The sequence below is a fragment of the Rhinolophus hipposideros genome (assembly GCF_964194185.1).
Source record: "Rhinolophus hipposideros genome assembly, chromosome: 9".
Classification (NCBI taxonomy): domain Eukaryota; kingdom Metazoa; phylum Chordata; class Mammalia; order Chiroptera; family Rhinolophidae; genus Rhinolophus; species Rhinolophus hipposideros.
In genome coordinates, this window is record NC_138055.1 from 33,583,274 (window position 1) to 33,610,626 (window position 27,353).

The following is a 27,353-nucleotide window of genomic DNA, read 5'->3' on the forward strand; positions in this document are numbered from 1 at the left end:
TTTAGGTCTCTGAACCATTTTGAGTTTACTTTTGTGAAGAGTGTGAGATCTGTGTCTAGATTCATTTTTGTGCTTATGGATGTCTGGTTGTTTCAGCACCATTTGTTGAAAAGACTGCCTTTTCTCCACTGTATTGACTTTGCTGTTTTGTCAAAGATTGGTTAGCTATCTTTATGTAGGTCTGTTTCTGGGTCTCTATTCTGTTCTATTGATGTATTTGTCGATTTTTCAATCAATATTACAGTCTTGATTACTGTGGCTTTATATACTGTGGCTTTATAGTATGGGTCGCCCAACTTTGTCCTTCAATATTATATTGGCTATTCTGGGTCTTTTGCTGCTCTATATTAACTTTAGAATCAGTTTGTCAGTATCTACAAAAGAACTTGCTTAGATTTTCATTGCATTGAAAGTAGAGATCAAGTTGGGAAGAACTGACTTCTTGACAACATTGAGTCTTCCTAACCGTAAAGATGGAATATCTTTCCATTTATTTACAGACATGCACTGCATAGTGCTGATTTTGTCTTGAGGACCACATATACAACAATGGTCCCATAAGATTTTAATGGAGTTAAAATTCCTGTAAAAAAAAAAAAAAAAAGGAAGGATATGTGGTTCATGTAGATTTTTTTTTCCTGTAGCAATATGTGTGGGTTTGGCAATAGATTCCTTCTTACTCGCACCACCTCACTTTTGAATGCACAGACTACATCTCAGTCAGTCAGCCACTGACCTGTTTCAGCAGAGAGGAGCCTATCCCCCCAGTACTACATATCCAGCCCTCCCAGATTGAGCTTCATGGTCTTCTGAGTACATTGCTGTAAATTCATGTTGAGGACCTAAATCCTTTACAAGGACCCAGATCCACACAAGCTACCTTAACAACTATTAAAAGTCACTTCCACTTTAATAAAATCTTCCTGTGCTAATGTGGAGCCAGCTTGTCCCTCTACTTTGAAAATATTTTCAGGTTGTAATGATATAAAGCATATATGAGTTTAATTTTTTCCCATTAATTCCATGCCAGAGTGAGCCCATTGTGCTGAAGAGAGTCAATGGAACCAAAAACAAATTTTCAAAGTCAAAATATTGAGTCCTCTGTTTCACACCTCTCCATGTTAAACATCTTTTTTATGAATATCATGAAGTTCCTTTACTGAACACTGCTCCAACATGCAATAGCCAAAACCAGATTACCATGACAATCCTGTGTTCCTTTATCTCTCCATTTTGATTTCTAATTCCTACTGATCCTCAGGCCACCTTTTACTCCCTCCTGACAGTCACTATTACGGGACCTACACCTTACCCAGCCAGTTTCTCCTCAATATGCCTAATGAATCCAATCCACATCCCTGCTCGTGAGGCAGCATTGACAGCTACCACGTTCTATTTCTGATCCTGTTGGGAGGAAGCAGAGGGAGGGCTTAGGGGACAATGTTTGTAAAGCCTACAGAAGGGTACAGTAATGTCCTGGGCCTTCACGTTCACTCAGAGTAACTTCCAGTCTTGCAAGCTCCATTCATGGTAAGTGCCCTATACCATTTTTTTTTTATCTTCTATACTATATTTTTACTGTAACTTTTCTATGTTTAGAAATGTTTAGATATACAAATACTTACAATTGTGTTTCAGTTGCCTACCATATTCAGTGCAGTAACATGCAGTATAGTTTTGTAGCCTAGAAGAAATAGGCTGTACTACATACCGTGATGTGTAGTAGGCTGTACCATCCAGGTACAATATTGATTTCTAAATGTTATCTGTATGCAACAACCTTGTTGAACTTTGGTTAATTTTAATTGATTGTCTATAGATGCCATAGAATTTCCTGACTAGGCAATTATATTGTCTGAAACATGACAATTTTATATCATTCTTTCAAATTCTTAGATCTATTACTTCTTGTTTTTGCCTTATTACATTGCCTTTAGTATTATGGTGAATAGAAGCAATGACAATGGGCATCCTTTTCTCATATCCGACCTTAATAGAAATGCTTTTAAAATATTACCATTAAGAAATATGTTTGCTCTATGGTTTTGGTAGATACACCTTAAAAGTTAATTTTCTCAGAGTTTTTTTCTTAACATAAATGAGTGGTTAATTATATTGAATGCTCTTCTTTGTCTATTAAGACAACCATGGCAATTTTCTCCTTTCATCATTTAATATAGTGATTTAATTAATAGTTTTTTTTGGTGGTAACATTGTACTCCTGGAATAACTATATTTGGTCTTCTCTTGATCTTTGTCCTTGTTTAGTTTTGGTTTCAAAGGCATATTAGTCCTATGAGATGAGTTGGATAGTTTTCCGTTATCTAAAATACTATTATATATATATACATGTATACATATATATACATATATACATATATATGCATATATACATATACATATATATATATATACATATACATATATATATATATGCATATATATATATATATATATACATATATATATATATATATAACTGTGTGTGTGTGTGGAGAGAGAGAGATAGAGAGAAAGAATCTATTACTTGAATGTCGCGTCCCGCGCAACAAGGGCAGTGAGGAGGCGAGAAGGGGCGGTTTGGGTTAAGTTTTTAAGAAAGAAACAGAGACTTAATGCTGTTAAATCTCTCAGAAGGCCAGGGGTCTCTCAGTCTCAGAGGACTGGAGCCCTGAATAAAGCCGATTGGAGGCTTTTATTGATAAGTATACAAGGGAGTAGCAGTGTTTTGGGCACAGTTTGTGAGACTCACTTATCACGTTATAGAAACATCCCAAGCCAATTATTTTAACCTTCAAACCGAAGCACCCAAGTTCCCATGATGTCTTACCTAAGGTCTGTACCTTCTCAGGGTCAAGTCTCTCATATTGTAACAACTCCGTAGAGATAAGTGGAGAGGACTGATCTTTGTTGTCCTCATGACTTCTCTCACAAACAGCTGCAAGGGAAAAGCCAGGGCCGGCAACAGACTTTCCTAGGCAGGGGGAAGGGGAGGCAAGGCCCCTTCCCTTATTCTTTTAAGGTAGCTCATTAGGGGTCCCCACTCGGTTCCGCCTGGCTTAGGTTGTATCTCCCGTGAGATATCTTACCCGTCTTTGGCTGCAAACCATCTTTTGGGTACCAGACAGAGAGACATAATGTGTAAACACAAGGATGGAACAGAGTCCCAGAAAGGCACAATCTCACAGACTCTTCTTTCCTTAAGGAAAGACATGAAGGGACAGTTGGCTAGGCTGTTGTGCGACTACACTTGAAAGTTTGGTAAAACATATTTTTAAAACTCTCTAGACCTGTTGGTTTTTGTGAGGCTAGTTGATGGTAGATGTGAGATAATTTTGATATCCAATTCAGTTTTTTAAGGATCATTTATCACCATTTATTTTCCAAATGTTTCTTCTGAGAATTCAGAAAGGATACTAAGTAAAGGAAGAGGACACTCCTATAAATATCACAGATGCTGAAATGTTATCATGTGGTATTTGACATATCCACTAATGTAACACAGAAAGAGGCTGTAAACACTGAGTTCTTTATTGTGAGGTGTTGGTTGTGTGGGACGTGGGGATCGTGGGGGGGGCATACTATTTATAAATTGAAAGTCAGCTTTCACTTTAATTTGGTTTATTTACTGTGACGTATTAACAAAAGTATAGACATAATTATCAATATAATGTGATACAAAATTTCTTCAACTAAATACTTAAATGTCAAATGAGAAATCTCACACTAAATTTTTATTTTTTTAAATATTAAAATTAAAAGGAGGTTAATTCTCCCTGGAGCCGTATAGGCTACAGCCACTATGCAGTCTTCTTTTCTCACTATCATTATTGTCCTCAAGGCTATACAAATTGCTGCTCTTTTTCACTTGACTAAAGCTGGCAATGGGTATAAACAGTAGTAAATTAGATGATTGCTTACAGATGGAAGGAAACACACTCGTGATACAAAATTAGAAACACGGAGAAGAACATTCATCTAATCCACCCATCAGCTAACACTGAATGACAGGTCTTGCTCTATAGGCCCTGCAGTTCTTAAAAACTATATATTCCAAATGAAAACAGCTAACACTTTGAAGCCCCTTGATATGTAATACCCCAAGCAATATTTATCAAAGTAGGTTACAGGTGACACCTCATTTAACACATTTGAGCTAGTGTTAAAAATACAGATTCGTTGGCCTGCCCCCAGACCCATGGAGTCAAAAACTGTTAGGAGCTGCCAAGTTTCTAAATTTTTTTTTAACTAATTTACTTCTTTATTTTTATTTATTTTTTAAAAAATTTATTGGGTGACATTTGTTAGTAAAATTACATAGATATCAGGTGTACAATTCTGTAATACATCATCTATAAATCCCATTGTGTGTTCACCACCCAGAGACAGCTCTCCTTCCATCACCCTATATTTGATTCCCCTTACCCTCATCTCTCTCCCCCCACCCCCATTACCCTCTGGTAACCACTAAACTATTGTCTGTGTCTATGAGTTTTTGTTTCTCATTTGTTTGTCTTGTTCTTTTGTTGTTTTGGGTTTATATACCACATATCAGTGAAATCATATGGTTCTCTGCTTTTTCTGTCTGACTTTTTTCGCTTAGCATTATACTCTCAAGATCCATCCATGTTATCACAAATGTTCCTACATTATCTTTTCTTACCACCGAATAGTATTCCATTGTGTATATATACAACAACTTTTTTATCCATTCATCTATTGAAGGACATTTTGGTTGTTTCCATGTCTTGGCCACCATAAACAAACCTGCAATGAACATTGGAGCACACGTGTCTTTATGTATAAATGTTTTCAGATTTTTTGGGTACATACTCCAGAAAGGGATTGCTGGGTCATATGGTAATTCTATTCGTAATTTTTCGAGGAAACTCCACACTGCCTTCCATAACGGCTACACCAGTCTGCATTCCCACCAACAGTGTATGAGTGTTCCTTTTTCTCCACAGCCTCTCCAACACTTATTACTATTTGTCTTGTTGATGATAGCCATTCTGACTAGGGTGAGGTGATATCTCATTGTGGTTTTTATTTGCATTTCTCTGATGATTAGTGTTGTTGAGCATTTTTTCATATGTCTATTTGCCATTTGTATGTCCTCTTTGGATAAATGTATCTTCAGATCATCTGCCCATTTTTCAATTGGGTTGTTTGCTTTTTTTGTTGTTGAGTTTCATGAGTTCCTTGTATATTTTGGATATTAGCCCCTTATCGGAGGCACTGTTTGCAAAAAACTCCCATTCAGTTGGTTGCCTCTTTATTTAGTCGATGGTTTCTTTTGCTGTGCAGAAGCTTTTAAGTTTCATATAGTTCCATTCCTTTATTTTAGCTTTTACTTCCATTGCGTTTGGAGTCAAATTCATAAAATGCTCTTTGAACCCAAGGTCCATAAGTTTAGTACCTATGTTTTCTTCAATGCAGTTTATTGTGTCAAGTCTATGCGTAACTCTTTGATCCATTTTGAATTAATTTTGGTACATGGTGACAGAGAGCAGTCCAGTTTCATTATTTTGCAGGTGGCTATCCAATTCTGCCAGCACCATTTATTGAAGAGGCTGTCTTTCCTCCATTGTATGTTTTTAGCTTCTTTGTCAAAAATTATCTGTCCACATTTATGTGGTTTTATTTCTGGGTTCTCAATTCTGTTCCATTGGTCTATGTGTCTGTTTTTCTGCCAATACCATGCCGTTTTTATTATTGTAGCCCTGTAGTACAAGCTAAAGTCAGGGAGTGCGATACCTCCAGTATTGTTCTTTTTTCTTAAGATTGCTTTGACTATTCGGGGTCTTTTTGTGGTTCCAAACAAATGTGATGATTTTTTGTTCTATTACTTTAAAGAATGCCATTGGGATTTTGATGGGGATTGCATTAAATCTGTATATTGCTTTGGGTAATATGGCCATTTTAACGATGTTGATTCTTCCAATCCACGAGTACAGAATGTCTTTCCATTTCTTTGTGTCTTCCTCAATTTCTTTCAAAAATGTCTTATAGTTTTCAGCATATAGGTCCTTCACATCCTTGGTTAAGTTTATTCCTAGGTATTTTATTCCTTTTGCTGCAATTGCAAAAGGAATTGTTTTTTGTATTTCTTTTTCTGAGATTTCATTGTTAGTATATAAGAATGCAATGGATTTTTGTACGTTGATTTTGTAGCCAGCAACTTTACTATATTCATTGATTGCTTCTAATAACTTTTTCGTAGAGTCTTTAGGGTTTTCTATATATAGCATCATGTCATCTGCAAAGAGTGATAATTTAACTTCTTCATTCCCAATTTGGATGCCTTTTATTTCTTTCTCTTGCCTGATTGCTCTGGCAAGGACTTCCAACACTATGTTGAAAAGCAGAGGTCATAGGTGACAGCCCTGTCATGTTCCTGAATGTAGAGCAAAGGGCTTCCGTTTTTCACCATTAATTTTGAGATTAGCTGAGGGCTTGTCGTATGTGGCCTTTATTATGTTAAGTATTTTCCTTCTATACCTATTTTATTAAGTGTTTTAATCATAAATGAATGTTGTATCTTGTCAAATGCCTTTTCTGCATCAATTGATATAATCATATGATTTTCGTCCTTTATTTTGTTTATGTGATGTATCACATTGATGGATTTGTGGATGTTGAACCATCCTTGTGTCCCCGGGATGAACCCCACTTGGTCGTGATGAATAATCTTTTTAATGCATTGTTGTGTTCGATTTGCTAGAATTTTGTTTAGGATTTTTGCATCTGTATTCATCAAAGATCGTGGTCTGTAGTTTTTTTGTGTGTTGTCCTTAACAAGTTTTGGTATCAGGGTAATGTTGGCCTCATAAAATGAGTTAGGGAGTACTGTCTCTTCTTCAATTTTTTGAAGAATTTGAGCAGGATTGGTATTAGATCCTCTTTGAAGGTTGGTAGAATTCATTAGTGAAGACATCTGGTCCTGAACTTTTGCTTTTGGGAAGGTTTTGGTCGACTGATTCAATTTTGTTACTGATGATCGGTCTGTTTAGATTTTCCAGTTCTTCATGGTTCAGCTTTGGAAGGCTATATGTTTCTAAGAACTCATCCATTTCTTCTAAGTTATTGAATTTGGTGGCATATAGTCATTAATAGTATTCTTGGATGATCCTTTGTATTTCTGTGGTGTCTATGATAACTTCCCCTTTTTCATTTCTGATTTTGTTAGTGTCTTCTCTCTTTTTATCTTACTGAGGTAGCCAAGGGTTTGTCAATTTTGTTAATCTTTTCAAAGAACCAGCTCTTTGTCACATTAATTTTTTTTATTTATTTATTAGTTTCAGGTGTACAAGACAAGGTAATACTTAGACGTTCATCATTTATATGCCTCACACTGTGAACCCCCCTCCCCCCATCCACTATCCCTCCGACCTCACACTGAACCATCACATTATATATATAAAATTATAGTTGGCATTCATTAATGTTTAGCTTCTGGTGTACAATGCCATGATCAGGTATCCACAGTATCCCTGAGGTGGTCTCCCAAATAGGACGCAAGTCCATTGGTACCCAACAAAATCTTTACAACATTATTGAATACCTTCCCCAAATTAATTTTCAAAAAAACCCTGAGGCCATCTTGTGGTTACCAGCTGCTTCCAAATCCCTTCACCTTTCCCCTTATCCCCAACCCCCCCCCACACCCATCTAACAACTCTCGGTTTTTTTCTTTGTGTCCCCAAAACTGTTTCTGATTAGTTCATTCACATAGTCTTTTCTTTAGATTCCATATATAAGTGAGATTATATGGTGCTTGTCTTTCTCTTTCTGACTTATTTTACTTAACATAATGTTCTCTAGATCCATCCATGTTGCTGCAAATGATAAGATTTCTTTCTTCTTTATGGCTGCGTAATACTCCATTATATAAATGTACCACAGCTTCTTAATCCAGACATCTACCGATGGGCATTTCGGTTGTTTCCATATCTTGGCTATTGTGTAAAGTGCTGCAATAAACATAGGAGTGCATACAGATTTTTGAATTGGAGTTTTGGATTTCTCCGGGTAGATGCCTAGGAGTGGAATTACTGGATCATAGGGTAGTTCCATTTTCAGATTCCTGAGATACCTCCATACTGTTTTCCATAGTGGCTGCACTAATCTGCACCAACAGTGCACTAGCGTTCCCTTTTCTCCACATCCATGCCAGCATTTGTTGTTTGTTGATTTATTGATGATAGCCATTTTGACTGGAGTGAGGTGGTATCTCATTGTGGTTTTTATTTGCATTTCTCTGATGGTTAGTGAGGTTGAGCATTTCTTCATATGTCTTCTTGCCTTCTGTATGTCCTTTTTAGAAAAAATGTCTCCTCAAGTCCTCTGATCATTTTTTAATTGGGTTGTTTGTTTTTTTGGAGTTGAGTTGAGTAAGTTTTTTATAGATTTGTGATATTAATCCCTTATCAGATATATTATTGGCAAATATCTTTTCCCATACAGTAGGATCCCTTTTTGTTTTATTGATGGTTTCCTTTGCTGTGAAAACACTTTTTAGTTTGATGTAATCCCACATGTTTATTTTTTCTCTTACTTCCCTCACGCGAGGGGATATTTCAGTGAAAATCTTACTCCGGGTAATGTCCATGAAGTTTCTTCCTATATTTTCTTCTAGATATTTTATGGTTTCAGATCTTACATTTAAGTCTTTAAGCCATTTTGAATTTGGTTTTGTATATGGTGTAAGGAGGTGGTCCAGCTTCATTTTCTTGCATGTGTCTGTCCAGGTTTCCCAACACCACTTATTGAACAGACTGTCTTTACCCCATCGTACATTCTTGCTTCCATTGTCGTAGAATTAATTTTTTCTATTGTCTTTTTGTTTTGTATTTCATTTAGTTCTGCTCTGATTTTTGTTATTTCCTTTCTTCTGCTGATCTTGGGTTTCACTTCTTCTTTTTGTAGTTCTTTAAGGTGTAACATGAGGCTATTTATCTGGGATTTTTCTTGTTTCTTTTTCTTGTTTCTTGAGATAGGCCTGTAATGATATAAATTTCCCTCTTAAAACTGCTTTCGCTGCATCCCATAAATTTGGGTAGGATGTATTTTCATTGTCATTTGTTTCTATGGATCTTTTGATCTCTCCTCTAATTTCTTCTTTGACCCACTCTTTCTTTAAAAGTATGTTGTTTAATCTCCATGTATTTGTGTTTTTTCCTGCTTTCTTTTTGCAGTTTATATTCAATTTCAAAGCCTTGTGATCAGAGAATATGCTTGTCATGATTTCAACCTTCTTAAATTTGCTGAGTCTGATTTTATGTCCCAATATATGGTCTATCCTTGAGAATGTTCCATGTACACTAGAAAGAATGTATAGTCTGATGTTTTAGGATAAAGTGCTCTATATATGTCAATTATGTCCATTTCATCCAATGTGTCATTTAGGGCTGCTATTTCGTTATTTATTTTCTGTTTGGATGATCTATCCATAGCTGTCAATGATGTATTTAAGTCCCCTAGTATAATTGTGTTCTGGTTAATTTCTCCCTTTAGTTCTGTTAGTAGTTGCTTGGTATATTTTGGTGCTCCCTGATTGGGGGCATAAATATTGATGACTGTTATGTCTTCTTGTTGTATAGTTTTTTACCATTATGAAATGTTCATCTTTGTCTCTTGTTACCTTTTTACCCAGAAGTCTGTTTCATCTGATATCATTATGGCTACACCTGATTTTCTCTGGGTACCATTTGCTGGGAGTGTCAATTTCCACCCTTTCACTTTGAGTCTATGCTTGTCCTTGTAGCTGAGATGTGTCTCTAGGAGACAGCGTATGGTTGCATTTAGTTTTTTGATCCAATATGCTACGCTGTGCCTTTTTATTGGTGAGTTCAGTCCATTTACATTTAGGGTGATTATTGATATGTGAGGATTTCTTGTCATTCTATCTTTAGTTTTCTGGTAAGACTGTGTCTGCATTGTTTCTTTGTCTTTTTGTTGTTGTCTATTATTTATGTGTGGTAGTATTCTATAATGTTTCCCTCTGTTTCTTCTTTTATTACAGTATATTTTTCAGTTCTGGATTTTTTTGAGTGGTTACTCTTAAATTTATGTAAAAGAAAGTTTGATATTTAGAGTATTCCGTTTTCTTCAGCAGGCTTACTTTCTCCACTTCCATATTCCGGTTCAGGTCTTTACTCTCCCCCTTTTATGTTTTGGTTGCCACAAATCGTCCCTGTTGATGGTGGTGGAATAGCCTCCTTTAGTATTTCTTGTAGTGCAGGTCGTGTATTAGAAAATTCCCTCAGTTTCTGTATGTCTGGAAAGGTCTTTATTCTTCCTTCATATCTAAAGGATATCTCTGCTGGATATATTATTCTTGGCTCATAATTTCTCTCTTTAAATAGTTTGAATATTTGGTTCCACTCCCTCTTGGCTTGTAGAGTTTCTGCTGAAAAATCTGATGATAATCCATTGGGCTTTCCTTTGTAGGTTATCGTCTTCTTTTCACTGGCTGCCTTGATGATTCTTTCTTTGTGGTTGATTTTAGACAGCTTAAATACAATGTGCCTTGGTGAAGGCCTGTTATAATTGAGGTAATTAGGTGTTCTATTTGCTTCTTGGATTTGAGGATCCAGTTCTGTCCACAAATTTGGGAAGTTCTCTTCAACAATTTGTTTGAATATATTCTCTGTTCCCTTCTCTCTTTCTTCTCCTTCTGGTATGCCCATTACTCTTATATTGCTCTTTCTGATGGAGTCAGAAAGTTCTTGTAGAGTTCTTTCATTTCTTTTAAGTCTCAAGTCTCTTTTTTCTTCCATCAGTGTAATTTCCAGATTTCTATCTTCGATGTCACTGATTCTTTCCTCTATTTGGTTAACTCTACTGCCTAAACTGGTTATTTCATTCTTAATTTCTTCTATAGAGTTCTTAATCTCCAGAAATTCTATATGGTTCTTATTTAAAATTTCAATCTCTTTTGTAAAATGCTCATGTTGTTCTTTGATTGTGTTTCTGATTTCATTAAACTTCCTTTCTGTGTTTTCTTGCATCTCATTGAGTTTTTTTCAGAACTGCAATCTTGAATTTTCTGTCATTTAAGTCAGATGTTTCCATATCTTTAAGTTCCTTTTCTGGAGACGTTTCACTTTTTTCTGAGCTGTCTTGTTGCCTTGGTTATTCATGGCAATTACTGATTTGTTATTTCTCTTTCTAGACATCTACAGGAGTGGCTTCTGCAACAGGTTGATAGGAAGGGGTCTTTCTTTTGTTTTCCAGTACTTGTTGGTAGAATGTTTTATTTTCTCTCCAACTGCAGCCTTTTTTCTCTCTCATACAAGATAGTGCTATGTTTTCTTTGCACTATTCCAGCTTCACACACAATGGGGTGATTCCCGGGGAGACAGTCTTTTCCTCTGTTAATAGTTTGCCTGGGTCACATGGTGCAGTGTCCGTGTGGGTATGCGGAGAGCTTTTGAAGTTCCAAACCTCTTCTTGCACCAGGTTAAGAGCTCATATGTTTCAGCAGTTCTGTTTACTTCTTCAGGGATCTGCACAGATAGGTAGGGCCAGGGATGAGGTGAGCTGTGAGAGATGGCCCAGAGCAATGGTGGCAACCACCACCACAGCTGGTCCTGCTTCCACAGCTCCCTCCCCTTTGCCTGAACTAGTTGGGCTGCAAATCTGTGTCTGCGTTCCACAGTTCTCAGAACAGCAAATATTCTGTTCCTTTGATTTGACACTGCTACTGTTCCTCTTCTAGCACCAGGCAGGTGGGGGTGGGGCGAACTCTGGGAGGGTAGGGAGGGGACCACTAGTCTCAGTGCCTAAGGCTTCTGTTCTCTGCTCAGCAGAGCTTAAGCTCTGCTCAGAGGGCTTAAGCTCAGAGGGCTTAAACCACCATTTTCAGCTTTCTTCCCTCAGTCTTTTCTCCAAGGTCTCTGCTGTGAGCGTTGGGTTCAGCCGTGTTATATGCTGCCCCCTCAGCCCTGTGGGCCATAAGTGGAGCCCTAGCAGTCCGAGTTCTTCCCTCTCCCGCAGCTGCGGTAGTTCCGGGATGCAGCGAGCTCGGAGCACTGAGCTAGGTCTGTGTCCTGCGCCCGCGCGGCTCCATCTCTGCACTTCTCCCTTCCCTCCTTCCCGCTCGCGTGATTCGCCCTCCTTTAGGTGAATTCAGTAGTGGGCTTCTTCGTCTTGCCTGTCTGCTGTGCAGGGAGTCCTTTGTGGAGTTATTTTTGTTCGATTAGTTGTAAATTCCAGGGGAGCTTTACAGAGGCTCACCTCACGCCGCCATTTGATGACCACATGCTTCTTTAGAGACATTTCAGACAGGCATAATTCCCACCTTCAAGACTATCCCTCAATTATTTTTTTTAAAGAGATAGATACCTATATTTTAAAAGAGATAGATGAACTATATTCATAGTTCATAAAATTTGTATTTTGAGTAGACAATGAGGTTGTGGATGTGTTCCTGAAGTTCTTGGAATATATTTTTATTTCTATTTTGAAGCTTATATTTTTGTAAAAAGTATATAAACAAATTGTACGGAATTATTTATATAAATATGAGTTTCAGAATTTGATTTCATTTAAAGTGAGGTACAGTTGTATTTTCTTTACTCTTTCTATAGGAAATATCAGCTAAAGCAAAAATATGTAATGTATGTTCAGTAGAAAACTTTAGTAAATGAAGAAACAGTAATAGTTTACTTCAAAATCAGCAAAGATTTAAGAAAGCAACTAAAGGAAAATTTCTACAATTTGATTTACAGATAAAACACTTTAAAAGAACAAGTAATTAGAGTAGGTGAAAACAAGGTAGAAGGGTTGGTAATTAAAACATTTTGACAAAGGGATGAGATGGTCAAAGTAATGAGTATGAAAACAATTTCAGCAGTCATCTCAAATTCAAGGAAAGAAAGTTAAATGATGGGTATGATGGTGGGGAGACAATTTAGTCAAAACAAAATATTACCAGACTTATTGTACTTTCATTCCTTTAGGTATAGTCAGTTAATTATGCTGATGACTTTTTCCAAGTTCTCTAACTTATGAACATTTTATTTTTTTTCCCCAAAGGGAATCTCTTAGTTATAACACTTGTTAGCTACTTTGGAGCCAGACTTCATAGGCCAAAAATAATTGGAGCAGGGTGCCTAATCATGGGAATAGGAACATTGCTCATTGCAATGCCTCAGTTCTTCATGGAACAGTAAGTCTAAAGCAATCATCTTTTTTTCACTTTAACCAACTGCATGTCTCCTTTTTTATGTTTATAATTAATTATTTAAATTTAAGAAAATAGCCCATGGTTTAAACCACGATAGTTTATCTCTTTTTTACTGCAGCCTCTTTGGGCAAAATTCCAGAACACTTATAATTTTACTTGTAATTAAATAATCTGCAAAAAAGTATCTTATATATTACTATGTATAATTGTGAACAAAATTAAAGGAAAATTTTCACCAATATGCTTTCATTCAAATGCTTTAATTTAGCTGTGGACACAAAATATATAAGCAAAAATAAATTAATATATCATGTGTTAAATGTCAAATGGGTGTCAAATGGGTAATAAATTAACACTGCTAACAATATGCTGGATCTTGATACACTTGACTGGCAGATCATTGACTTAGGGACATATATCCACTCAAATAAGTATTCAATGTCCAAAAACTATCTCCTAGGACTTTCTCTGTAGAAATGGGGTGCCTGTGTCCTGTAACTCTGAAGTCTACTTTTGCTACTTTTGTTAATATTTGCATACAACTTTAATAGTTTCAAAAGTTTCACCTTTATTATATCATTTATTTCATTTATTCTATCATTTATGATATCGTTTATTTCTTATATCATTTATTTCAACTTTATTACATCATACCCTTACAATAACCTGCGAGGTAAGAGAACATCATTTATCTTTTTTTTTTTTTATTTTATAGCTAAGGTTCATGACTCAGAGAGTCTGGTGACTTTCTCAAGGTTGGATCTCTTATAATTATAGAACTGGAATCCTAAAACAGGTATTCTGACTTCATGCATATCCACGTTGCTTCCCTTCTCTGTGATTACCTATTGCCATCTCAGAGAAGTGACTATCAAAAGGTTTCAACACAAGAGAATGTTTTTTTTTTTTTAATTATACATCAAGAAATACTTTATTGCCCACCGTAGATCATTGTATCGTGACATCGGAGCTGGAAATGGAGAGACTTTGAAGTGATCTGTTCTAAACTTTTTCTCGGATTCTCAGATCACTTATATAAATATAGTCATATTTTGACCTCTGCGGCCCATTTTTGAAGGTAATGCAGAGAATCCTCTGTGTGGATCTTAGCTACCTATTTAGGAGGTTTCCCTGGCCCCTTCATTTTTACTTGGAAAAGGATCTGTGGATTCAGGACCACTGCCTACTCTTCGTACACTTATGTGGCCTCCTTTCCACAGGGCAGAAGTTTGCTTGGATCACTGAGATTCTACCAAGGTGTTATATGGGACCATTGCCAAAGGGAGGAGGCAAAGGGGAACACAGAGGAAATGAGCCTTCAATTCACCTGCTTGACCCACAGTCTTGCAACTGTTATCTGTTCTAGTCATTGAGCCTCCGTACAAGTTTTCTGAGGTGGAAAAGAGAGGGTCACTACTTAAAAAGCTAAAAATTTTAGAGTAATTGCGGAAGATAGATAAGTCCTTGATCCTTGTCTTAACTTATTCTGAAGTGGATCAGTAGCTTTCCTGTATGACCTTGGGCATATTACTTATTCTTTCTTGGCCTCAGTTTGTACATCTTAAAATGGGTATTATAGTTGTTAAAAATAATACCTAACTTATAATGTTGCAAATATTAAATGAGATGACACAGTAAAATGCTTACCAAGTTTCCAGACATAACTAGTAGTAGCTGTGTCACTACTGTGTATATTGTTATCGATCCTCCTTAGATAATTAAGCCCCATGGTTTTAACCACAGAGCATGAATGGTTTGTCTTAAAGGTGTTTCATTCAGATTAATAATTTTGTTACTTCAAATTAATGATAAATATAAAATACCAGTATAAGAAAATCAGACAGAGAAGTGTATCTAAGGGAAGGCCAATTAGGCAGCCAGGCTAGTGCTGACAAAGGATGACAAAGGAACAAATATAGATTCTTAACTACCATTTTGTACATGTTGATAGATATATTTGTTCATTCATTATATAGTATCTGCCAGTTGTCTGATACTGTGCCAGGAAATGGGGCTACTTCAATGATAAAAAGATGAAATAAAACAAAAATACACACACACAGTTCTTTCCCTCATGAAATTTGCTATCCACTAAGGGTTATTACAATAACTTATTTTTAACCTTCCACAGGATTAATCACTAATTGGGTACTTGTCCAAAATGTAACTTTTGTTCTCTAAAAGACTACTTACTATATTCTGTCCACCTAGCAGAAATGCCCTTGAAGACCAACAAATAATATTAATCAATAATGGATAACAATTATTGAGGACCTGCCCCCATCAGGCTGTGTTTAGCTTTATGTGTGTTAATTCATCTGACTCTTGAATTTAACAAATTGATTAATATATTGATTATTTTTCCAAATAATGGGTATAGAGTAGTGACAAAAATCTCTGCTCTCATGGATCTTATGAGGAGACAGGCAGTTAACAACCAAATAAATAATGATATAACATACCAGATAATGTTAATAGCTATAGAGAAAACCCACTGAAAGCATATAAGGAGCATGTGTAGGGTGGAGGGTTGCAATTTAAAGAAGGATTGTCCGGAGATGGCTCACTGATATGGTAACATTTGGGAATGACCAAAAGAGATGAAGGGGAGAGCCATGCAGACATCTGTGCGAGAAGATTCGAGGCTAAATGAACAGTGAATACAAAGTTCCTACAGCAGGAGGGGGTCTGGTGTGTCAGTGAACTACATGGAGGCCTGTGTGACTGAAGTGGGATGAGCACAAGGAAGGTGTAAAAGGAAATGGGAACAGGAACAAAGAAAAGCAACATCAGCCTTATAATAGGTGATAAAAGGTAAAGGAATGATCTTTTCTCCATCTCTTCCCTTTAAAAGTGATGTGATGTTTTGAAGACTCATTACTAAAATCTTTCCAAAATATGGTATTATCTTTATGAAATAAAGTATTTTCCAAAGAGAAAAAAAAGAAGAAAAAGAAAATGGGAGAAAATGAGAAGGTTGTATCTCAAACTTTAAGGGGCATTTGAATCATCTGAGGTTCTTGGTAAAATATAGATTCTGCTTTAGTAGCTCTGGGGTGGGGTTCCAGATTCAACTCCCCTGATGCTACTGGTCTGCACACCACACCTTGAGTAGTAAGGTTCCAAACAATTACAAGGACTTTAGCTTCTCCTCGGAAGCAGATGTGAAGCCAGTAGACAGTTTTGAGCATAGTGGCATGATCTGACTAATATTTTTGAAGGGTCATGATGATTACTGCTTGGAAAAACTAATTCTGACGGGGCAAACTTGGAAGCAGGGAGACTATTTAAAATAGTATCTGTAGTGATAGAGCTCTCTGTAGCTACTGCAGAATTTCTTGCATCAGAATCAAGATTATGTCAGGCAGGATGTGAATCAGGTTAGAACTGAAAAACTGGATTTAAAAGCATTTATACCACTGGCCCCTGTTCAATCACTTCTTTGTCTCTTATCTAACAAAGCCTAAATAGTCACAAACCACATCTAAAGCCGATGTTTTACAAGAAAATTGAAGAGGTTAATTGATATTTCTAAAGTGTCACATATAGTAATTAGTGACAAAGGTGGAACTTACATGAAATTCCATTTATTCAAAACCTACATAATTATGCTTGGAATAGTTGCCTTTTGATAGATTGAACTGAGAAAGCTCAAATAATTAACAATTTTCAAAATGCTGCACAATCACTATTGACACTCACTTTAAGAGCCTGGAGGCTTTGTCCTTGGTATCTCTGGAATTATTAAAGAAAGGAAATTATATTTACCATGATTTCCATGCTAAATGTTCTTCTGTGTAGCTAAGAATTAAAAGAAAAAAAAAAAACGTTATCCTGATTAAATGGTTCTTAACCTCTTTTGGTCAGGGAACCATTGATAAAAGTGATAAAAACTATGAACTTCTTCCCTTGAATACTCACATACATATAATAATGTTCTTACTTTTCTAATGGGGTTCATGGACCCACTGAAGTGTAGGTTGTGCAAAACTGATATAAAGTAACCCATTTATTAACCTACATATTTTCATAACTCAGTACATCTTTTCCTTACCATGATGAATCGGCTTTTACTATTAGCATTTCAAAAACATTACTATGAGTACTATCATCTGGTCATATAGTACTAGAATGAAATGAGAATCAAGATGATGTTGTGATGTCCTTCTATCAGGTACCTCTTTTTTGACAGGTGCAAGAGGAGCAGAGAAATTGGCTCATGAAGGGTAATTTGAGAGGGAGTGTGGTGCTAGGGAACTGTTGATAAAATTATCACAGTCCTACCTTTCAGCATTGGCTTTTCAATCCAGCTGCCACTGTAACCTTATAAAGAGAGGAAAGGGTGGAATTAGTAGTAACTTAGAGCCAGGTTAATATACTGTAAAGAAGAAAGATACCATCTGGGTAAATGGTTCAAAAAGCCCATGTATCATTATCATTTCTCTGGAATCAGCTTTGCAATTGTTCTACGAAATTTACAACTAACTACAGTGTGCCAGTGGCCATGGTTGTTAAATTGTTAGTTTTTCTCTGACTCAGAGTTAATCACGATTTTGTCAAGTGTTGGATATTTCCTCAGCCAGGGAGTATGTGACTTATAGTCATTATTTTATATTAAAATGAGCCTCTATGAATAAGTATTGTGTTTTCTTTTACTACATTGGGTAATTTGTTCAGATATGGTATAATACCTATGAAGCAGATCTTCTGGCTATCTGTTCAGAAAACTTTGCTTTTAAATGATGGTTTTGTTTTGTGATTCAGATTTAGGGATAGCTGTGAACTCAGACAAGTACCCAAATGAGTCATGTGATATATGTATAAAAATTTTAGCATGATGTTGAATCTATAGTAGTGAAGAAAATGTTCTTTTTATACAGGTACAAATATGAAAGGTATTCTTCTCTCTCCAATTCGACTCTTACCATCTCTCCTTGTCTCCTGGAGTCAAACAGTCAATTACCAATCTCAGTTATGGAAAACTCACATACCAAAATAAATACTGGTAAATGATTTTGTTTTTACTTTATTAACTAAGCAAGCTTTCTTTTTAAAGACTTTCTATGTGCTTTAGTATGAATAAAGTAGCTATATGATTTTTGCTGTCAAAATCTTTACTACTTAAATTGAGATATTATAGTGCCATAAAAATTTCTAGAATATAAAACAGTATATGATGAGACCCTAAGAAAATACATAGACAATCAGATCTTATGGGATAAAGAGCATTAACTGTCAGGTAACTAAGAAAATCTTCTAGTGATTCCAAATAAGGTAAGCTGTGAACTCAGGGTAAAACTTGTTTAGATTGTATAAATCTCAGTCCATTGCTCAGCTATGAAAGAAATATGTTTTCCCTCACAACACAATTTAATTTCTGTGTTCAACCCCTTTTCATCAGAATGGCAAAAACTTAATCTGTCAATTTGTCCCTAATTTTCACCCTTTTCCCAGGGGCTACTTACATTCTATGGAGCTTACATAATAGTAGAGGAGGGAGTTGTGAGTGGGGGTGTTTCTTGGTGATATTCCTGCCCTGTCAGTTTAGCTTTCTAATTCTTCTGGCCACAGTGTTTGGTCATGCATATCTCCTTGGGGTCATCTTATGTCCATGTCCATGCCTTTTTTAGCACAACAGCTCTCTCTAATGCAGAAGTGACAATCTTGGAAACATGGAAATAATTCTACTTTCCACAAAAGATTGGAGTAGGAGAATTTTGTTAGAATGATAAGAGTTCTATGTGGCAAATTGCACAGCAAGGCTATGCATGAGCCACCCTTGGGCTCATGGGAACCATGTCTTCTGTGTTACTCTAGACATTGGAAATCCCTATGAGTAGCTGAAGGCAGGAATGCTTAGCTATACTGTGCAGCCGTCTCATGTTTGGGGATCTTGCTACCTCCCTGGGCTCTACCTGGCTAGTGTGGCACAGGTTCTTCTCATTCATGGAGTCCAAAGATCTACCCAAAGATGTTTGCCACGTCTCTGGGATGCTGCACAGGCAGCATCTCAAATACCCTCTCACCACAGCCCTTCAGCATCAGTATGCTCAATGTTTCCTCCCCACCACACCCGTCTCACTCCCTATCCCTACCCTGGGAACCAATTTCTATAAAGACATTGTGGAAGCCTTTCTTTTATATACCTGCTATCCATCCAAATCTTTTATCTATACCACAAAACATTTTCACTCCTCTACTATGCTTATTAATGCTTTCTTTTGAGATGTCCTTTTCCTGGGCAATGAACACCAGAGGTCTGGCTATTTGAATGAAAGGACGTGCCAAAGGATTAAAAGAAGTATAGAAATATGAGAGGGAGAAAGTGGGGTGGACATAATAAACATAACATTATAATGGGGGGAATCAGATGAACCCAGTGCAGAGGCAGTCAAGTCACACAGCAGCTCAGCCTTGGGTCCAGGATTACCCAGTTTGAAGTTGAGTCTTCTCAAGGAGCTTGCACTCTTTAAGCATCCACCAGTTGTTGAAACAGATCCTCAAACAACTCAGCAGAAATTGAATTGCTGAAGTTTAATCTCTGAGAATCCATGTCAAGAATGGCTTTAGATCTCAGATTCTCATGTCAAGGTGAACCATCAAGGAATGATCCTGGGTCAGAAAATCTAGAGCTTAAACCCAGCCAACGATGTGCCATCCAGGAACGAGAGGGAATCTCTGAGTTCCCGATTACTGAGCTCATCTTATTTGTATTTCCAAATGGCAGTAACTTACATGCAAGTCAAGAACTGCAAAGAATCTGTAAGTCATTTCACTCATGGCCAGAAAAACAGCAAGGATGAAATTATATCTCGTTTGGTCCTGGAACAGTTTATGATCAATAGACACTACAGTGACACGTCCACATTGAAGGAGAAATGGGAGTCAAGTGGCAGAAACCTGGAGAAATTCTTGGAAGACCTGAGTGATGATTACATGAAGCCCCCTGATTTAGTCCATGTCCACATGCAAGGACAGGAAGCCCTCTTTTCTGAGAATATGCACCTAAGAGAAGTCATTGTTGACTTCAAGAAACACTTCTCAGCAAGAACCCCAACAGGAGTGAACATGGGACACCCTCCTGGACTCCCCAAGATATTTTCCTGGAAACAGGACAAGGAGATGAAGATAAAGAAAATGGTGACATTTCTTTGGAAATGTGTCACATAAATGACAGTGTTTCTAGTCAAGGCAATCAAACACCTTCCCTACTCATTATCCAGAAAGAGAGCTGTTCTAGGCCTGAAGACGGAGGTGTTTCTTTGGAGAATCCACTCAGCTCCAGAAGAGCGAGTCTAGGCACCTCCAGGTCCCAGGAAAGGTCCCTGAAGGGACCCTCTTATCAAGGTGTCCTTATGGAGATGGGACCAGCATCTGTCTCCAAGCCAGACCAGGTCACCCCTGAGCCTGTTCCTACTCACCAGAGCAATCCGGGAAATTCCAGGTGTGGGAGGCACCAAGAAAGATTCCACAGAGCCCCAAAGTCATACCAGTGTGAGGAGTGTCCCAAGATCTTTAGGTATTTCTCTCGGTGAAAAGTCCACCAGAGAAGACATAATAACCAGAGGACATTTATTTGTGCCGAGTGTGACAAAGGCTTCTTCCAGGCCTCAGACTTACATGTGCATCAGAAGCTTCATGCAGGAGAGAAGTCTTTCACGTGCAGCACGTGCACAATGTTCTTCAGCCACAGAACCAATCTCCTGGCTCATGAGAGAAGCCCTATGTGTGTTCCCTGTGCCAGAGACGCTACCGCCAGTCATCCACCTACCACCGCCAGCTGAGGATGCACCAAAAGATTGCCTTCAGAAGTATTTCCCCTACACCAGAAGCTTCCTCAATGTAATATATATAAATGTCTATGAAAATGTGTATTTCCATAGTACTCCTTTATGATTTTAATTTCCTGATTACATTTTCCATTTATTGTCTCCCCCACTAAAATGAAAGCTAGGGAGGGCAGGGAATTTCTGAGTTTTGTTCACCAACTATCTCAAGGGCCTAAAATGTGACTGACATTTTAAATATCTGCTGAATAAATGGAAAAAAACAATATAATGGGTAATGCATTTAATTAATATCCACATAAAGAGGCAAGGAACTGAGCCAAGGAGTTTGGACTTTCATCTGTACACAAGATACAGTCATTGAAGATCTTTTGTTTTTGTTTTTGACAGTCAGAGAAGATGCATAATATACATGAAGATACAACTAATTAGGAAATATTTAAACCTTTAATGTTACAAATAGAAACATGGGGTTTAGAGGCAGGGAACGAAAATGTTTTTAATGCAAATAGACAGGTTAATAGGCAGGAACAGAGTATAAGATTCACAACTCAATCCTTTCCTTTCCTTTAAAGTCGTAGACATTTGTGAACATTAGACATAGGGAACACAAGGCTCATCCTAAAGACAATAGAGGGTTACATATGGGACCTTTCTTAAAAACGCTTCACAGACATTTCCCCCATGATACCCTAGAGCAGAGCTGTCCAACAGAACTCTCTGTGATGACGAAAATGCTCTATATCTATGCTGTCCAATACAATAGTCATTAGCTGCATGTGACATCAAGTATTGGAAATATAGCTAGTGTGATGGAGGAATTGAATTTTGATTTTTATATAATTTTAATTAATTTAAATTTTAATAGCCACATGTGACTTGTGGCTACTGTATTGGAAAGCACAGATCTAAGGTGTCTCTACTTATCTACAAGGCTTCCCTACCAATAAGCTTCTTAGAAGCATGCAAGTTGGGGCTAGAATTGACATTAGGATCAATTTTTGGAAAAGGAATTCACAGTATATTTTGGAGAGTGGAATAGAAAGAAATCCAGAGAAGATAAATGAAAAACCCATGGTCACTTGGCTACATTTGTAGAAACGACAGAATCAAAACAAGAAGTAATATGACTGCACGGTGCTTTTTTTTTCTGTTACATGGTCTGATTCATCCACAAGAAGGCAGTCACCCTAGTTCTTCATGACACACACTTCACATTGAAAAATTACTTTAAGGGTTACTAATAGGTGAAAAAAAAAAAAAACTTCTACCTCATAGGGTTATTAGAATTCAGTTTAAAAATGCCTACAAACCTCTTAGCTCCATGTCTGGCAGAGAGGGGGCATTCAGAAAAGGTGATTGTTGGGGGTTGTTAATAGTAACCCTTTTATTAACATGAATAAAGTTTTCAAAGTATATTTCATTTATGCTATGGGAGTAATTATCTGACTTCCAATGATCATATTAAGACATGGGTTTTATGAAAGCATTTAAAAATTGTTAGTTTTTAATTTCACTCTAAAAATACTGTCGGAGGTTCTTTTTGTTGGAATAATTATACTTCTGAAGCATATAGGGTTTTTAATTTTTATATGAATTTGTCTCCTAAACATTAGTCCTAAATATGGTTATTCACTATCAAACAATTGTAATTATAGGCAGTGCTACCTGAAGTTAAAGTATCACCCGTATAAAATTTTGAATTATATGTAAAACTTGGTCAGCAATAAAATTACAAGTGATTTCTGCTGAAAACTAAAAGAGTTTAAAGATAATGGCAAGGAAAGCCATTGTTCAAAATTTTGTGTTTTGTCCCAGACAGGATATTGAATGTTATTGGAGTATAGAAATTCCAAGAATTTAGTGTAAGTATTAAATAAAAAGAAGAGAGCAAATGAGGAATGAGGGAACAGGAACATGAAGCAGTAGAGTTCCTTGGTCAAATTCTCTGCAGGATTTACACTACCTAAAATATTGAAGTTACAAAACATTCCCCAATCTTGCTCAAAGTCCTTTCAAATTATAGCTATTGCATATTTCACTTCTGCATTCTAACCCAATTTTAGGACAATTTGTAGAAATGCAGAATAAATATTTAACTTTGATAGTAATCTCATGTCAATCCTCTCGTTTTCCTTTCAAGAATGTGAAATTGATGCCAGCTCCTCCATGTGGGTTTATGTTTTCCTGGGGAACCTTCTTCGTGGAATTGGAGAAACTCCCATTCAGCCTCTAGGCATTGCTTACCTTGATGATTTTGCCAGTGAAGACAATGCAGCTTTCTATATTGGTAATGCCCATCTTATTTATCTTCTTGGGAATCAGGATACCTGGTTTTCTCAACTCCATTCTAAACCTCATAGAGTGTAGAAGGTTTTTTACTTCATATCCATTTCCTTTATTCTGTTCACACATTTCTGAAGTCCATATTGAGAACTTGAATTATAAAAAAAGCTTCAATTAGAAGGACCTATCGCATTATGGAAAGAACATAAGATTAAAAGGAAATAACTGTGAGCTCAATTACAATGATGTGTGACATAGTGTAACTATCGTCACAGACTTCAGATTTCATAGGTTCTTTTTATTGGGCTAACTGTGCTGCATTTACGTGATATGTATACATATACATGTGCACACACATATGTGTATGTATATATCCACATACATAGTTACTGTTCTACATAACTATGTACATAGTTACTGTTCTCACAAATGGTGAGAACAGTATCTACATGGTTACTGTTCTCACAAATGGTCCCACTGAAGTTCTGAACACATACATTTTTTCACTAAGGTGGAAGAAATCAATTTTAATATCAAAACAAGCTTTATGCTTAACCACCCATAAAAAAGTTTTTGAAACACTGTCAAATAGTATAATTATGATTTTTATCAGTGGGTGAATCTAATCCTAGGGAGTAAAGTTTGCTCCATTTGGGGAAATAAACTTCTTCAGAGTCCTGGTATTATTTCCTTATTAAGAGGTAACTAATGCCTTAAAAGTGTTCATTCTTATTCCATAGGTGAGAAGAACTTATTTCCTAACTCAATGAGGTTGAAAAATTGACAAATTATATACACTTAAGGAAAGAGCTGATGAAATACGTTCAGCTACTAATTGGATCTCATTCACATTTCTTGTTTATTTTTTTTTAATTTACAAAAGCAAAGAAATGATACCTTATTTTTTTTTATTTTTTTTATTTTTAATTTTTCTGTGTGTGTGCAGGGTGTGTGCAGACGGTTGCAATTATAGGACCAATCTTTGGCTTCCTGTTAGGCTCATTATGTGCCAAACTGTATGTTGACATTGGCTTTGTAAATCTAGGTAAGGGAACTTATTTTTATTTATTTATTTATTTTAGTTACTGTAATTTTCTAATGGAATGTATAGAAAATATCAAATTGCCTTTTTATAAAATTACAAGATTGTAATCATTTATAAAATAAAAATAATTCGTGAAAAACATTGATAAATCATCATCCACAGTAATAAACGGAATATGAAAAATAGGTGGTGATTAGAACTGGATGACCCATGGTTTGTTATTCAAATGTATCATTTTTCACTTCTGGTTTGCCAGTTCAAAGGCATTCCAGCATATTTTAGACTAAAAACTGTGACTACTTGTTGGCTCTTGTTGGTTTCAGGTGTATCAACATTTCTTACAGTCACATCAATTGATAATGTATTTGTAGAGTTGCCAGAAAGACCAAGGATTGAAAGTCTTCTGGCAACCAAAATGTCCTTCTTTACTGTACAAATCTTTTTTTAGGTGGAGGCATACTATAATGAGACTAGCTTTCCCTCTGGGAGAGTATTTGTGCAGAGAATAAATGGGAGACAAAATCTTTCCATAGCTAGTAATTTGTTTCTTTTCTTGTGAGATGTAGCCCCTAGAAATAGATAGTATTTTTCTGTTTGTTTTTTTTGTGGTTTTTTGGAGCTGTCTAAGAAAGCAGTTAGAAACAAGAAAATGTTTCATTTTTTTTTAAATTCTGGAATTGCATTTACAAATCGTTATGTTAAAATAGATTACAAAACTCTTGCACTAGTTGTTCTTCAATCAAACTGCAGGCTATATTCCAAAAAAAATATTTATGTATTCATTTATTAATTAATTAACCTCCAAATTTTATTTTATATCTGCTCTATCCCAGGTTCTGTTTTACCACAGTGGACAAAATATTTAAGTTCCTATACTTGTTGAATTGTAAAATCCAGTCATAAAGACTGATATAGATAAGAAAGCATAGGTGTGATGAGTGGTACAGAGAGAAATGATCAAATGGAAACAATGAAGATGCAGTGATAAACTGGTATAAACATTTTACCAAGAATAATGCAGTAGCAATTGAGCCTAGTTGTCAAAAACATGTGCTACTCTTGTTGCTCTCATGGAGTGTGGAGGAGGTGAAGTACAGTAATATCTTTCACAGGTTCATATACATATATATGACCCCACTTAGCTTGGTTCACAAAACTTTGTCAATGCTTACCTTTTACTCAAATGAGAAATAGTGTCAAAAAAAAACACAACACGTTTTTTAATGAATAAGATAGTGACATTTTATTTACACATACTATCTTGCTCCAGACCTAGAATAGCTCTAAAGTATTATTAAACATCATTTCATAAGTAGGATTTGGAGTGGTTCAGACTGTATTTGGGCCACAGGGTACAGGACATAACTCTTTCTTTGAGTAAAATCTTAGACAAATGTTCAATATGTAAATCGGATGTAAGTGGCATTGAGGTGCTGTAGTTCTCAGAAGGTTTTGAACCCTCAAAACTTCCATCACATGTTGCTTTCCTACTGCCATGGGTCCTAGGCCCCTCTGCAGAACCCCAGAGCGGAGTTTTAAAACTGTGGGTCCCCTTTTACACGCTATACTTCTAACCTAAGGAACAAAAAAAGAAAGGGTCATGCTCCAGAAACAATATCTTTCCTTCAAAGTACAAGATAGTAACATTCAGAGTAGAAAAAGTTATATGTGAATTATTAGATATTTTTATAACGCGATAGAGTTAATGCTAGGAATTTTTTTTAAGAGGCTTATTTTAACACAGTAGCTTTGCTGCATATGCTATTTAGCCATCCTCTCTCTCTTTCAGATCACATAACCATTACCCCAAAAGATCCCCAGTGGGTAGGCGCCTGGTGGCTTGGTTATCTAATAGCGGGAATCCTAAGTCTCCTCGCAGCTGTACCTTTCTGGTGTTTACCAAAGAGTATTCCGAGACCCCGAAGTAGAGAGGATTCCAATTCCTCCTCTGAGAAATCCAAGTTTATTATGGATGATCACACAGATTACCAAACACCCCTTGGAGAAAAAGCAAAAATCATGGAAATGGCAAGAGGTAAGCCAGACTCTCTTTGATTTTGAAATACTTTCAGTTTTCCTGTTTGGACTTTATAGGAATCTTTAAATAATATCTGTCTTCCCTTCATGTGTTCAGAAAAATTTGAGAAACTATACAGAGAGCAGAAATGAAGATTTAAAAAATCAGTTTTATTACTGGAAAACAATTGAAGAATATGACCCAAAATCTTGGTAACCTTCCTTGCTGATTGATATTCCACCCTCACACCTCCTCAGTTTAGACCTTGCAGCTACCCTGACCCAAGAATGCTGCTTCACATCAGCCTGGGTGGACAGAAAAGACAAAAGTTAATCTTCAGCACTTGAGGCCTTTTCACAGATGAGATACACCCATTTGTGAAATGTGTACCAGTGTATGACTCCCACCAATGATGACTGGAGTGAATGTGGTGTGAGGCAAAAGGCCAGATGTGTTCTAGTGAATATCCTCCACATAGAAACATGTGGCCATGAGGAAGATTGGACCCCGTCAGTTGGTCCAGCAATATTCCTTCCTGGACGGCCCCAGCAAGCAATATTTATATTTATAGAAAATCTTCACATTTCTAACTGGCTGCATAAAAGGAAGAAGGAAGAAAGCCAAAGCTCATTTCTGACATTCAAGTTCATACATTAAATGGAGATAATGTTCATATTCCTTTTCTTGTGACCATGATCCAATTTTGAAAAATAGAGATCAGAAAACTGAAGTTCTTAATGTCCTTCCTATAGCTACCAGCTCTGTAGTAAGGCAATAGTTTCATTCCTCTTGCCTTTTACTTATATCAGTTAGAGCAATCTGTTTCTGTCTGATTTATACCTCTAACTATAATCTCAATTGTATGCCTGTAAAAGCAAGTGCCTATGTTTACATCTGACCCTGGCCAGATCTCAGCCTTGACTTGTGCCAATGGCTTAATCTTCATAGTGTGTGTGTCTGTGTGTGTGTGGGTGTCTGTGTGTGTGTGTCCCACACTATAAATGTTCTTGTTAACTATGATAATGG

At 36.6% G+C, this 27,353-nt stretch overlaps 1 protein-coding gene and 1 pseudogene across 5 annotated transcripts in view; both read left to right on the forward strand.

Moving 5' to 3' along the window:
- The window catches only part of SLCO1C1 (solute carrier organic anion transporter family member 1C1), a 64,060-nt gene that overhangs the window by 9,790 nt on the left and 26,917 nt on the right, over window positions 1–27,353 (forward strand). For all 4 annotated transcript variants that reach the window (XM_081059548.1, XM_081059546.1, XM_081059547.1 and 1 more), the window contains 5 exons: window positions 13,042–13,174; window positions 18,073–18,197; window positions 23,123–23,269; window positions 24,212–24,310; window positions 26,100–26,345. In XM_081059548.1, the coding sequence (XP_080915674.1) occupies window positions 13,042–13,174; window positions 18,073–18,197; window positions 23,123–23,269; window positions 24,212–24,310; window positions 26,100–26,345 (750 nt within the window). The remainder of the gene's footprint in view (window positions 1–13,041; window positions 13,175–18,072; window positions 18,198–23,122; window positions 23,270–24,211; window positions 24,311–26,099; window positions 26,346–27,353) is intronic.
- Window positions 19,753–21,038, forward strand: LOC308502159 (zinc finger and SCAN domain-containing protein 4-like; annotated as a pseudogene). Its single transcript has one exon. The product of its transcript is annotated as a zinc finger and SCAN domain-containing protein 4-like (transcript).